The sequence below is a fragment of the Xyrauchen texanus genome, chromosome 50, assembly GCF_025860055.1.
Source record: "Xyrauchen texanus isolate HMW12.3.18 chromosome 50, RBS_HiC_50CHRs, whole genome shotgun sequence".
Taxonomy (NCBI): domain Eukaryota; kingdom Metazoa; phylum Chordata; class Actinopteri; order Cypriniformes; family Catostomidae; genus Xyrauchen; species Xyrauchen texanus.
In genome coordinates, this window is record NC_068325.1 from 3849702 (window position 1) to 3865296 (window position 15595).

A 15595-nucleotide genomic window follows, 5' to 3' on the forward strand; every position below is an offset into this window, starting at 1 on the left:
TTACCTGTTCTCACACAGTCCGTCTTTTCTTGAATTTCTGTGTAACCCTCCCCCCTGGAAAAGCTTCTTATTGTATCCTTGAGATGCCAGAATTTGCAGCACTTATTGGCTCTCCAGGAAACTAGATCCCGCAGGTGCAGTGCTATAATGACCGTTGGGAATTCCTCGCTCAAACCCCCCTCTCCCCTCCATCCCCCCTGGAACTTTCCTGCTGTACAGACAGGTCATTTATTGCATGTAAATGTAAACATCGCCCCACAGTTTTGCATGTGGTCACAAGTGTCATAGAATGCATGCTAGTATATAACTGCAATAACAGCTCATGCAATGGTTTGTTTGTATTGAGATCGACATTTGTAGAATAACCATCTATCATTTAATCAACACACAGGCATTTGTAAGTCAATGTATCAACTTACAGATCCAAGTCATACATCTGTAATGATTTTAGTCATGAGCAGGCCCAGACGGAATCTGCTGATTGTTGTTTATATTATCTGCGCTAATGGATTTAATAGAGAGTGGTGAGATGGTGAGTGGAGAATGGATTTAATGGCAAAATGGAGCGGTGGTGGTGTAGTGGGCTAAAGCACATAACTGGTAATCAGAAGGTTGCTGGTTTGATCCCCACAGCCACCACCATTGTGTCCTTGAGGAAGGCACTTAATTCCAGGTTGCTCCGGGGGGATTGTCCCTGTAATAAGTGCACTGTAAGTCGCGTTGGATAAAAGCACTAAATGTAAATTTAAAGGTACACTACGGAGTTCTGGGCTCTCTATCGAAATCTGGTATTGATACACGCCAATATCACATAAATGAGCAAAGACAAATGATGGAAGAATGAAATTTCCTGGCAAATCAAACCCGACAGCTCTGAATGTGAACTCATTATTGTAGACTTACCATAGAGAATGAGGTAAGGCTAGAATGTGCTTTTGAACACCGTGTTTATGTACTAGCTCAATCATGGTGTTATATTCATTTCTAACAAACAATCAAACAGGAAATCCATAGTGTGCCTCTTAAACATGTTAAAACATATTCATTGGAGCTGAGAGTATTTCACTGGTATTTTTAATAAACAAACATGCACAGGGCGGCGATGAGTAGGAATTTGTTAATGACGGATATTCTGTGAGGGCAGATTCCATGTTGGCCTGCTTACAAGTACAATACTCAAACCTTTTTATGGTGTGTTTATTTCCTTTTAGGCATCCTCAATGCTGCGGGCATCTGTGGCACCTCAGTAAGTCCTTTAAAGCATTTTGGATTGTGAGATTGGTTTGCTTTACTTTGTGATTGTGGGATAGACCCCATGAAATGTCTCAATAGGTGCCGTTTTCTCTCTTGTTTTGACATTTGCAATTCAAACAGGAAGACTGGTTCGAGATTAATAATAATAAAATATGTTTATTTTATATAGTACCTTTCTTGAACCCAAGGTCGCATTACATGAGAGCAAATGCATTAAATGGAGCAAATGGTCAGATCATTTATAGGCAGTTTGATAATGTTTTTTTAACATGGCATGAATTCATAGTAAATAAAGAAATCATATCTGTAATTAATTGGATTTACATTTAAATTTAATGCATTTGTTACTTTTTTAGTAACAGTTACTATTAAAGCAGTTATTACTTAATATATATGTCGTAAGAGATTTTTCTAATTGCTGAAACGTAACTTTAGTCCATCCTATTAAGCTTTATGAGCAGACTTGTTCTCATTATTGCCAATTCAGTGGACCTACTATAAATCTTTCATTAAATTCAGATTCCAGAAGGAAAGTCCAACAGTCCTGCTCTTGAAACAGCCAGCACATCACCACCGTCACATGACAGTGATGAAATGGCAAAAAAAAACAGAAATGGAAAAGAGCATGTAACGTTATATTATTGACTTTATATGATATTTTGCCAATTCAGTGCCTATTAAAATTCATTGTCCTTACTATGCTGCTGAAGAGTACAAGCGACATTGTTACTGCTGTGGTTAAAAAGCTCATAGTTGGATCTCGGGACTGGGCTGGCGGTCCGGCGCGAGGCAAGCCACCGCCTGTCCCGGACCCTGCCTCCTGGGGCCCCCCGGATGGCCTTAGCTGGGTATCTGGTCCTGGGTTCCAGAGCGTTTACTTTGAAAAAAATCAGAGTGCCTTACGTGTTACTTCTCTCAGCGTTGGCCGGATGGAACATTAACAGTAGTTTAAGGTTACTGAATAGGGCATTTTATATAATAATTTTCCAGATATTGCAGGGGTGGATTTGTATCTCAGGTACCAGTCCTTGTAGTAAAATGATTCAAGCACAGAATGTAAAGTACAGATGTCTGCATTATAAAAAAAAGTCCTAAGATTTGAATGCTGATCAACGTAGAATTCAGTAAGGCGCACCGCACCCTTCAGGAAGACACATTTGTCTCTCATAGAAAATAATATTTAGCCAAATCACCATTTTGATGACAATTTTCAATGAGCACAATTAGATATTTAATACATCAACAACTTTTATGACTTCAAAGAAAATGCAAATATTTAAGTTTGCAAGGCATCAAAAAATAGGACCCGATGAAATGTTATTATTTTTATATTTTTTTTCTACCCAGTTTGGTTGCCCAATTCCCAATGCACTCTATGTCCTCGTGGTAGTGTAGTGACTCGCCTTTGTCAGGATGGCGGAGGATGAATCTCAGTTGCCTCCATGTCTGAGACCGTTACCTCGGAGACGCAGCGCTCGTGGAGGCTTCACGCTATTCTCCGCGGCATCCACGCACAACTCACCTCACGCCCCACCGAGAGCAAACCACATTATTGTGACCACGAGGAGGTTACCCCATGTGACTCTACCCTCCCTAGCAACTGGGCCAATTTGGTTGCTTAGGAAACCTGGCTGGAGTCACTGGAGTCTGATCATTCCTAACTAATTTTGTAAATGAGATTAGACTGAAAGATTGATTGAATGCTTTGAAGGAGATCTCATGTGCTGATTCATCATGAAACCATTAACCCCCCTCCTCAGGAGACCCAAAGATGTGCCTTTGCTACCTTCTCTGGACTATGAAAAGCTGAAGAAGGACTTAGTGAATGGATCGGATAGACTAAAGGCTTTGTTGCTCCAGGCTTTACGCTGGGTAAATCTGAACAGAAATTATGTAATTAAGTATATTAAGTAAAGCTTAAAACATCAGCACAATTGGGGAGATATTGAAATTTCACTTCTGATGTTCCAACAAGCATTGCTTATAAGATTTTACAGTCCCTTTCAAAAATGTACCATGGTAGACAGTGTCCACCAAAATGGCGTATTAAAAACAGTTATTGATACTACAATAAAACAAATTGGTTTTAACCAGCACTGGCACTACTTCTGAGGGGCCGTTCCAGCCTGATCTAATGATATTACGTAGTTCAATGGTCAATGCTCTATCGAGTTTTTAATCAACAAAGTGACCTCAGTACCCTTAAAACCTAAACCTATCTGATAGTGCCATAAAATGCAAATGTGAGATGGAAAACGCAATTGCTGAGGCAACCACGTTCATTTGTGTTGCCTCTGACACTTTCAACTCACTTGTCGACTTCTTTGCATGGCAACTGCAATGCTCTGTCAGTTGAAAAACCTTGCAATGTCAATTCATTATGGCTTAACAGTAGTAACAGTAGCTTAAAGATGATTTTTGGTTGGAAACTGTGGTAACCATTGTCCATTTTTGGAAGGGACGACAACGATCATTTTATTTGGATATTTTACTACCACCAAATTGTTGAATGCAACAATTGCATGTGTGATTTCTTGTCTTGTCTGCAGAGGTTGACTCGATCCCTTCATGGTGAGCAAAGAGACACAGTACTTCAGGCTTTCCTTAGCAATGATCTTCTGGAGCGCTACAGTACCAGACAGGTGCATTATGAACTCTTACACACCCTATTTCACATTTATGGAATAACCTGCATATTTTGAATATTAACAATGTATTTGTGATGTATATTCAGTATTGCCTTTTTTTCTTTAGACTAGTTTCGCAATTGTTTCTTGCCTCTCAACTCATGGGTAGGAGTGTGTTTAAGACAATAATGTTTTTGATTTAAACACTTTAGTAGCAAAAGTGACAGTAGAATTGCTAGGTTTGATTCATTTCTGTGAATCAGTTCATAGTCTCAGTTTCAGTGAATTGATTCAGCATCACTCAAAACTGCTTGCCATCTTTTCATGGGATGTTCCATTTTTTTAAATTAGGAATGTCCATCGATTACATTTTAATCATATTAATTACATGAAATGCCAATTAATTGAAATATATTTAGATAAATATTGCTGTTTATTGCTGTGCATTGTAATAATGGGCATTGAGTGGTTACTTTAGTGGACCATTCTATTTTTAAATAGATTTTTATATTAGTTTACTTCTAACCTTTGACCCTTTTGAATCTAATTGCCAACAGTTACTGATTGGTTGAAATGATGGTTCATCTGATTAAAAACAAAACAAACAAAGAAAAACTTAATCTATTTCAGAGCAAATACATAAATATCAATATATTGAATATCATCAAAGGCTGAAAAATATGAACGTAATAAATTGAGTCACCTGAGCCAATACCAAAATAGTTCCTGGTTTATATTTATCTCTGGTATTTCTAAAGAATCTGAATATTAATGATCAGATTTCAGCATCCTGAGTCACCCTTTCCATTCCCTTTCCACAATTACCAGTTTTGTGTAAATGTTCAGGGCACACATGTCAGATAATCACATACATGTTTTATCTAACCACTCAGTCTTTGTTAAGTAAGTAAGACTTTATATTAGCTTTCCATCAAAACCAGCCTTGATGCCAAACCAGATTTGTTTATTTAACAGAAAACCGTCCTTCATCTGATAAAATCCAAGAATGAGATTGTCAGACAGTATATGGCACGACTCATCAACACCTTTGCCTCTTTGTGTGGCGGTAAGTAAAAATGCGAACGCAAACACTGTGAGTATCACTTTACTCTGGATCACTTGTCTGTCTTTGTGTAACGGTGATGTTAAATCTTAAATTATTGTATGCCTTAACATTTATGACAATTAGGAGGCTATCAGAAATCATAATTAAAAACATCAATGTATGTGCAACATAAAGCCACATGTCAACCTTTTTGGTTATTAATAACCTGAGAACTGACCAAAGGTGGATAAAAATTACAATCAAAAATTAATTTAAAAAAAATACTAGCTACTAGACATGTAAGAATATAGCCACACTAAGTCCATGCATTACTGAAAATATGCATGGTTTTGTTTTCATTTGTATTTTAATTCAGATCATGTAATACAGTGATTCACAACCAGTGGGTACTTAAAGGAATATTCCAGGGTTATGGATAGGGTTAAAGATTTAAAGATCAGAAAGATTTAGCATGTCAGTGTGAGTATGACATATTTGTATGACATTGGTGTAGGCGGACTTGATCTGCTACGTTGCTGAAGAGCAAGTATGGAGACTTGCTACTGCTAGAACATACACAGACATACTGAGTTAAGCATATGGATGTGCTGCTGCTGCATAATTAGAAAAACACAAGACATGCTGCATTAATCATGTATGACATGCTGCTTAACAATTAGGCATAAATGCAATCCCCATGTAGCTGATCTAGACACATGGTGCTGGGGAGGAGGAGGGTTTCAGAGAAAACCCCGAGAGTACGCAAGTTGATTGGTTACCCGATTACACGTCAAGGACCTGTCAGCTTGACAGATCACATGCAAGGTGATTGGCTAACTTGCAACAAGTTTATAGAATGCTATTCATATTTTTATGCCTAAATGTAGTCATATAATCACAACTAATCTCATGATTTTCTTTTTTGTATTTAACTAATTTGGTTCCTTTTTAAGCAAAATTTACTTTCAAAATCCGCAATTTACTCTGATTGTCACTTCAGGCCAACAGATGAGACCTCTACCACTTAAAACCACAGTTAGAATATAATGTTATACATTGATAATGTTAACATAGACTTAGCATAGACTAACATAAAGCTTAGGTGTCCCACCATACCCTAATTAACCCTATGAGTTAACAGGAACAAATTTGTGGTTTGGTGTCAATTAAGGAATATTTGCGCTTTACAGATTGAGCTGAAGGGGTACATCATACAATACAGTTTGAGAAAAACTGATGTAACACATTCTCCTTATGTAGGGCGGATGTACCTGGCACAGATCCCCTCTCTACTGAGGTTTCTGCTCGACTGTCTGAAAGCTGAAGAGAAAGAGTCTGTAACTCGAGAAAACGTACTGGCGGCGCTGCAGAAACTCAGCCTCAGGTACGACATTTGGGGCTGACGCGCAGCTAGTTCAAAAACATACTACAGTATTCATGTTGTTAATAAATCCTACAGACTGTAATTGTGGGTTTTTAAGTTGTTTGTCACTTTATTTTTAAGGCGTTCACACTGACAGCGATTTGTGGTGACAAAGCAACCAAAGTCATTAATTTCGAGACATGTAAAAATGCCAAAGATTACATTTTGTGTTTTGTCTAGACGAGCACAACAGTCTTCTATGATCAGAGATGGTCTGATTGGCTGGTTGGTCAATGAGCTCCACGACTTTGACTGTCTGTCTGACTACACATTAGAATATGCCATCTCCCTCCTCATGAACCTCTGCCTGCGCACTCAAGGTAACAACTACATTACCACACTACGTACTATTTAATTATTAATACATATATCAAGGAAATACATTTTAAGGGGAGTCATTTTATTGTTTATCAGCCTTTGTTTGATTATTTTCTCAAGTGCAAACACTTAGCACATTTCATGAAAAAATATTGAAAGGAGATTCTTAAACTTCAGAAAATGTCCCACCTCAGGAAGTCAAATAAAAAATCATATGGCTTGTTTTATTTGTTTAATTTACACTGAGCCAAAACATTATGACCAGTCACAGGTGAAGCGAATAACGTTGATCATCTCCTAATTAGGCCATATGTCAAGGTCTGGGTAGATTAGATGGTAAGTGAACAATCAGTTCTTGTAGTCAATGTGTTGAATGCAGGAGAAATGTGCAGGAGTAAATACCTGAACGAATTTGACTAGGGCCAAATTGTTATGGCCAGATGACTGGGTCAGAGCATCTCTGAAATGGCAAGTACCTACCGACAGTAGTCCGAGGAGGGACAAGCCACAAACTGGCGACAGGGTGTTGGATGCCCAAGGTTTATTGATGCGCGAGGGCAATGAAGGTTATCCCGTCTGGTCCGAACAGACAAAGGGTCTATTGTGGCACGTCACAGAAAATGTTAATGATGATTACTGGAGGAATGTGTCACAACACACAGTGCATCACACCCTGCTGTGTATATGATGACCCCTGTCCACCATCAAAAACATCTAATGCATCAGAACTGGACCTTGTAGCAGTGAAAGAAGGTCGCCGGGTGTTTTCTGTTGCATCACATGGACGGCCATGGACGTTTGCTCTGTTTACCTGGGGAAGTGATGGCACCAGGATGCACTGAGGGAAGCCGACAAGCCGGTGGAGGGAGTGTGATGCTCTGGACAATGTTCTGCTGGGAAAACCTGGGTCTAGCCATTCATGTGGTTGTCAATTTGACATGTGCCACCTACCTAAACATCATTGCAGACCAGGTACACCCCTTCATGGCAATGGTATTCCCTGATAGCAGTGGCCCCTTTCAGCAGGATAATGCACCTTGCCACACTGCACACATTGTTTGAAGAATTCAAGGTGTTGCCCTGGCCTCCAAATTCCCCAAATCTCAATCCGATTGTGTATATGTGAGATGTGCTGGACCAACAGGTCTGATAAATTGCAGCTCCACCTGGCAACTTACAGGACTTGAAGAATCTGCTGCTAATGTCTTATTGCCAGTTAACACAGGACACGTTCAGGGGTCTTGTTGACTTCATGCCTTGGCGGATTGGCGTTGTTTTGGCGGCATGCAATGGACCAACAGCTTATTAACTAGGTGGTCATAATGTTTTGGCTCATCAGTGTGTGTGTGTGTGTGTGTGTATATATATATTTGTAAATTATTTGTAAGGTTTGTCGATATTGCAACCCTGCTACAGTTTAAACCCATAACTAAACATTAAACAATAAATAAATATATATTAAATGATTAAATTCTTTATTAACCTTTTTTAAACTAATTATTAATTTATTTTAATTAGCAATTAAAATGTATTTATTAAATGTTTTTACTACAATTACTTTATATTATATTAATAGTTGGATACAGATGGTAACTGGTTGTAAGACAGGACAAAATCGCCATTTTTAGGTGGGTACAGATATTTAACATGTTTAAAACTAGCTGCATTTCATGCTGTTATATAATTATTATATTACATAATATTGAATTGTTTAATAGCTCTCACTTATAATTGAAACCTGGGATTTGGGCCTCCTAATGTTTAATTTTTTTGTTTTTTTTTATTATTTATGGAAAGTGTTATTTATTGTCTAACAGTTTGATTAGCAAAGGTCTAAACAGGAATGTAAGTAGTGCGATTATTTATTTAATGGTATCACTCTAGGTAAGAAAAATTGCGCGGAACAGGCCAAGCATGTCCTGAAAGTTCTAACGGAGCTCCTGGGACATGAGAACCAAGAGGTAAATCTATAATTACTCAACTGTTAACTGCAAACAAAGTGTGTTGTTTGAGTTAGCTTTCCTGTCTTTAACCACCGCCTAACCGATTAGTGAATAGCCTGTGGAAGCATCAGTAAGGTTACTCCTTATTACGTCAAGTGTATCTCTTATTAGATACACTTGACGTAATAAGGGCTTTTGTCAACTTTGGATTAAACAGTTTACCTTGCAAGTGTACCCTGAACATTTTTTTTTTTTGTTGTTGTTGGTTGAATAGCAGCAGATTTTGATCATGTATACTGCAGCCTCTAAACTGAAACAAATGAAACATTAAATGTGCAGTATGTATGATTCAGAAACCCTTGTTATTAATGACACCTGTGGCCATTAAGTGAACTGCAGCCTGTTGCTCGTGCACACACTCCATAGGGACGCGAGCGAGCATCGACCAAAACAATGACATAACTTACAAAGAGGCTGAACGTGATTAACCGACATCATGCTGATAGATGAAGTAAAATAATTAAAATGACACATTTATGATTTTTTTTAAAACTAACTTTGAGTCTGTATATTATATTTGACTCTCCAGTGCTGGAACAGCGCTTAAATAAAGTGTGGATATACGTCTGACTATGCGAGACTGCAGTTTGAATAATCACTTTTCTTTGCATGATACATTGACTGTAGTTATACGATAGCCTATGTCGGCGTTAGCTAGCTAGCCAGCTTTATCAATAGCTGTTAGCTAAATTTGGTGGATGATGACAGTATCTGTTTATGAAATATAATGTACATTATAAATATGTTGACACAATTCAGTATCTATGTGATTCCATCACAACTGGCATTTTGATATATCGATGCGCTATTGTTTTATAATAATAGTTACGTTACACTGATGAGTGGAGCTTTTTACATTATCTTGAACATTGTCTAGCATTCATTTCATGTGTTATTGTAGTTTACCTTGCTGAATAATTACAGATTAACATTGACATTAACCTGACTTTTAATATAAAGAGAAGAACGTTGAAATTATTTGAAAGTTATGAAGCAAGGTAGCTCGCAATTCATCAGCATTAGCTAAAATAATAGTAGTTTGTCGTCGCTGTTGAATAGCGGAATACTGTCTGAGGCAAGGCTTTTGGGAGCGCGCGTAAACGTCATATCCTTTGGATTTTCTCGGCAAAAGTGACCCGCTCCCTTCACATGAAAATCAGTATACAGGCTTTAATAGGCAACCTAGGAAGTCCGGGAAGGGCCCATTTTTTTAAGTTGCATTACAAGCCGTTCACACATTGGCCAAAAAATAGGTGAATATTAATTGAAAATTGTTACATATTGCACCTTTAAAAAGATAAAAGTGTTATACTTTTGAAGTTGATTCAACACTAGCTATGGTCAAACATAAACTGCACTCCATTTAGAAATATAGTAAGTCATATAAATCAGTTTTCAGCTTGTATTTGTTCATATACTGTATATATATATATATATATATATGTGTGTGTGTGTGTGAATACAGATCCGGTACTATGTAAATGGAGCTCTGTACAGCATCCTGTCTTTACCAGAGATACGAGAGGAGGCGAAACAGATGGTGTGTGTTTCATCACAGTTCATTCACAGTTGCACAGTTTCACAATATTATTGCCTGGACTCCAGGTTTCAAACTATGCAAGGTTGTATTACTTAGCAAAAAGTTGGAACTGAATTGAACTTGTCTTTTAAAGGAAAAGTTCACCCAAAAAGGACATTCTGTCATCATTTAATCAACATTATGTCATACCAAATTTGTTTTACTTTCATTCTTCTGTTGTACTATAAAGGTAGATTTTTAAAGAATATTTTGGCCACTTTTCCATATAGTAAAAGTAAATGTCAATACCATTTTTAATTCCATTTTTAACCCCATTATAGAGCTTCGGTATAAAGAAACATTTCCTTTTACTTTTTGTGATGGTTTTTCTTTTTCTTTAGAAGGATATTCTTTAGAAGTTCCACTTTTGTGTTCCATAGAAGAAAGAACTTTCCGGTTTGGAACAACCATTGGTTACAGGCAGCAGATAATGTGAGGTGATAAAGTTTTTGTTGGTGTTTTCAGAGTATGGAGGAGATCTTGCGCTGTTACACTAAAGAAGAAAACCCTGAACTCAACAGGCAGATTGAGTTTATCATCAAACAGCTTAACTCTGGTATGACCAAAGATAATACATAACTAAAGCTTATTATTTGCACTGAAATAAACAGTCAGTGTTAAATGAGAATTTGAGGGTTTTTGAAAACAAGTAGAAGATTGTTGGATTGCTGCCTTTTGCCTCCAGTGCATTTAATGCCTCATAAGACACTTTTCATATGCAACTTTACCAGAAGAGTATAATTTCTGCGCCACTAGCCGTTAATCATTAAGACTGGCCTATTCATATCTGTCTCTGCATATTTCGGTGGGATAAGATATTTTAACACTTCACCTTTTAAAAACTTCTGAAAGTTTCCTTATTCTTATCCAACCACAAACTAGGGGAGTTAATGATCATTGATGATCGATTCATTACAATTATTAATTTGTAGATTAAGCTTAATATAGTACTTTAGGTCTGCTGAGCTAATATCTCAACGGGTGCATTTACATGCACACCAATACACTGATAATGAGCAAAAAGCAGTTTAGTTAAAAAATCTGACAATGCAAGAAAACTGTGTTTGCATGAGACTTGAAATCATCTGATTATTATTCGTTTTTGACAGCAAAACATAAAAAGGCATGCCCACAACACTTATTAAGCTGGTAAGGGTGGCGGTAAGATGTATTCATGTAACGCAAAATCGTAGGTAATGGGCAAAAATGTATGTGTTCATCGGTTTTTGCTTAAACCGTTTATGACCTTACACCAAAAAAGGAACACTGATTTAAGGCATTTACATCCAATACAATTAACTTATTTTGTGCAATTCTCACAAGATTCAAATTTGTTGCTGAGGTTGAGGTACGGTTATGTTTAGGAGTATGGCTAGGGGTAGGGGTTTAGGCTAAGGGTTGGGTTTAGAATAAGGGTTGGGGTAGGGGTTTAGGGTAAGGGTTAGGTTTAGGGTTGAGGTAGGGGTTTAGGGTAAGGGTTGGGTTTAGGGTTAGGTTTATGGTTGAGGTAGGTGTTTAGGGTAAGGGTTGGGGTTTAGGTTAAGGGTTGGGTTTAGGGTTAGGTTTATGGTTGAGGTAGGTGTTTAGGGTAAGGGTTGGGGTTTAGGGTAAGGGTTGGGTTTGGTTTAGGGTAAGGGTTGGGTTGGGTTTGGTTTAGGGTAAGGGTTGGGTTTAGGGTTAGGTTTATGGTTGAGGTAGGTGTTTAGGGTAAGGGTTGGGGTTTAGGGTAAGGGTTGGGTTTGGTTTAGGGTAAGGGTTGGGTTGGGTTTGGTTTGGTTTAGGGTAAGGGTTGGGTTTAGGGTTAGGTTTATGGTTGAGGTAGGTGTTTAGGGTAAGGGTTGGGGTTTAGGGTAAGGGTTGGGTTAGGTTTAGGGTAAGGGTTGGGTTGGGTTTGGTTTGGTTTAGGGTAAGGGTTGTGGTGTGGGTTGGGTAAGGGGAAGTTTAACAGTGTAACTACAAATGTAATTAAATGCAGGTACTTTAAGTGTAAATACAATGCAACAACATGTATGAACATGATAAGTACATACAATAGTATCAAATGCTTAAGTACATAGTAGGTACACCTAATAGTAATATAATATGGGTACAAATATTTAAGTGTAATAAAATAGTTAGATTCATCTAATTTGTTTAACAAAATAGGCTACATACATATTTGGAGTCCTATTCCATTTGTTTTGCAAAATAACAATGAACTATGAAAATTCTTGAAAATGGACATCCTAGAATAAACACAAAAGCCACAGACTCATCACTAAACCGTTTTCAGTTTTCTAACATTATCGTTTTTCAAAGTAGACTGTAATGGAAGCCATTTTTTAAACGCTCTGATTCAGTGGAGGAAAACGGCATTCTAGTGTGGAAGAGAGGCATAAATTGGCCAAATTCAAACTTAAATGTATCAGTAAGGATGTGGCCTGAATCTTCACAAGCAGTAGACCGGATTCCAGATTTGTGCACAATTCAAACAAAATGATACACATGCCCCGCCCCTTGTCTGTTCATTTGCAAAGTGTAGTCGGATATGCAACACAAGTCTTGCATATGTATATAAATGCTTTCCCAAATTGTATGGTTGTTTTCTTTTAAAGACATCCATAGCTGGCAAAATGTAAAACCCCAGTGCATACAATTTTTCCCCTGTAATCAATGAGGAAAACGTTGAGGAAAACCCCTCCCCCTTAATTAAGTAAATCTTTCTCCCCTTTTCATTTATGATTCTGCTCTTCAGCGGACGTTCCTGAACATGAAATCGAGTCAGATGATGAAGAGGATGATGACGATGATGATGATGAGGTATTTTACAAAGATTAAGTGAGGGTTAGAGATAGAATTATTGCTCAACATTAAGACAAATTCCTTAGACATAGACGTTTGATTTCACATTGTGTCTGTGTGAAAGGCTATGACTTTATGCATTTTAGCATTAGTTGTAAGTAGGCTTTTAATGGTAAAAAAATGTAAGTGTTTGATACCAATAAAAGTAGTCATGTTAATTAAATGTATGCGAATAATCTGAATATCACAATAACAACTTGCAAAAAAAGTAGTGTTTCCATGCCATGTGTTTAATGGTAAATGGTCTGCGCTTATATAGCGCCTTTTTAAGCCTTAACGGTATTCAAAGCGCTTTACACTGCATCTCATTCACCCATTCACACACACACATTCATACACCAATGGCGGCAGAGCTGCTATGTAAGGTGCTAGCCTGCCATTGGGAGCAACTTGGGGTTCAGTGTCTTGCCCAAGGACACATCGGCATGTGGACTTGTGTGGGCTGGGATTCGAACCACCATCCCTGCGATTAGTGGCCGACCCGCTCTACCAACTGAGCCACAGTTGGTAGAGTTGCATAAAAATAAGTGGATTGAAACACAGCTAGTGAAATTCTCAATACCAATTTTGACACCACTGCAATAACTAATATGCTACTGAACTCACTACTATTTGTTCCTTTATTAACAAATAAAATTATAATAATGGCAGTTGTCCAGTACAGTATTTCTCAATTTTCTCTCCAGTAAACATTCAGTAATAAAAGAATAAAGAACAAAGGTAAACTGTTTGAGGGTTTTCAGGTATATTACAGTAGTATTACTTTAAATATTCAAACAAACATTCAGAAGTTGAAAAAAGCAACAATAGGAATCACATACAAAATAAGAAAAAATAACCTAAATTGTTGTTGACGTTCTTGATGTTTATTAGATATACACTAATATAGATATGATGCTGTCAGGGTTTGACTGAGAAATCGGCCTGTTTCACTTGACTGTGTTAACATTAATATCTCATGCCTAGAAGTGCATTAGGTGTCATGACTGCGAGGAGTGACTTGCAAGCGCTCCTCACAGAGTACGTGAAAGTACACATGTGAGCTTTTTTTCTTTTTTATGGTTAACAGGAGGATGTTATGGAGGCAGATCTGGATAAAGAGGAAGTTCTGCAGCCTCAGCCAAAAGAACTTACTGGGGAGTCTTTATTGACAACAGAGTATTTAGGGGTAAACCATCAATGCACATTTGATTGAACATGAAAACAGAAAGATGGACGTTAATACGATTACAGTGTACATGCGGTTTATGGGGCCGTGCAAACCGAACACGTTTTAGCACTAAAAAAAGCTAAACATAGTGTGACACATTAACTGAACACAAGTGTCTCGAGGCACAATTCTTTTTAACCTGACATAGCTACTAAGAAATGTGGCACTACAAATGCTACAAAAAACAACTGAAGTAGTGCAACGGTCAAAGATGTCCATCTTCCTCAAATTTACATAGAAAAACAATAGGAAAAGACTGCATAAGGACAACAAAAACCTGTTCGGTGTGAACGGCCCTTAAGTCACTTTGGAAAAGCATCTGCTAAATGGCTAAATATATGAATACGTTTGTAAATTAGTCCTTAAAGCATCTTTGATAACTGCTTAGGCTTTAGTTTAGACTAGTTTGGACAGAAATGCTATTTGTTTTTTGTTTGTAACAAATTCTTCTCTTTTGGTTTGAAGATTATGACCAACATGGTGAAGATGAAAAGAAGATCATGTCCTCAATCTTCTCGCAGCATAGACGAACCCCTCCAGAGGCCCGTTACACCCAGTTCCCACAAAAACACCATGTAAGAACTTCATTCTAAATCAATAAACATGACAAACTGAAACTCCAACTTGAAGACACACTGTTTTATAAGGAAGTTCACAATATTTTAATGTTCAAAGTCTAGATATATTAATATCTAGGGAGATATTAACTACTCGGTGTGTGTGTGTGTGTGTGTGTGTGTGTGTGTGTGTGTGTGTGTGTGTGTAAACTTTTCGTATACAGTTGATCCTACAGAAGTGTTTATCTAGCATTCCTTTAAAGGAATGTTCAATACAACGTAAGCTCTATCGATTACCACAGAAATTAATTTAAACTCGTCCGTCACCTTGTAAAAACAAGTTTTTTCAACGTGCTTATCAACATGTTCAGTAAATGTGTTGAATGCAGGAGAAATGGTCAGGAATAAAAACCTGAATGACTTTGACAAGGGCCAAATTGTTATGGCCAGAATAGTGGGTCAGAGTATCTCTTAAACAGCAAGGTTTGTGGGGTGCTCCCGGTCAGAAGTGGTGTGTACCTACCGACAGTGGTCTGAGAAGGGACAAACTACAAACCGGCAAAAGGGTGTTTGGTGCCCAAGGCTCATCGATGTGCAAGGGCAACGAAAGTTATCCTGTCTGGTCCAAACCGACAGAAGGTCTACTCTGGCACAAGTCACAGACTTTTGATATTGATGGTTACGGGAGGAAGGTGTCACAACACGCAGTGCATCGCACCCTACTGCGTATGTGGCTGC

The 15595-nt window shown here is 37.8% G+C and overlaps 1 protein-coding gene across 2 annotated transcripts in view; it reads left to right on the forward strand.

Annotated features, from left to right (window-relative positions):
• Positions 1–15595, forward strand: part of LOC127641488 (lisH domain-containing protein ARMC9) — a 56012-nt gene that overhangs the window by 16878 nt on the left and 23539 nt on the right. For both annotated transcript variants that reach the window (XM_052124521.1, XM_052124522.1), the window contains 12 exons: positions 1212–1246; positions 3015–3126; positions 3804–3896; positions 4857–4947; positions 6187–6310; positions 6530–6669; positions 8552–8628; positions 10136–10210; positions 10715–10805; positions 12984–13048; positions 14160–14258; positions 14766–14875. In XM_052124521.1, the coding sequence (XP_051980481.1) occupies positions 1212–1246; positions 3015–3126; positions 3804–3896; positions 4857–4947; positions 6187–6310; positions 6530–6669; positions 8552–8628; positions 10136–10210; positions 10715–10805; positions 12984–13048; positions 14160–14258; positions 14766–14875 (1112 nt within the window). The remainder of the gene's footprint in view (positions 1–1211; positions 1247–3014; positions 3127–3803; positions 3897–4856; positions 4948–6186; positions 6311–6529; positions 6670–8551; positions 8629–10135; positions 10211–10714; positions 10806–12983; positions 13049–14159; positions 14259–14765; positions 14876–15595) is intronic.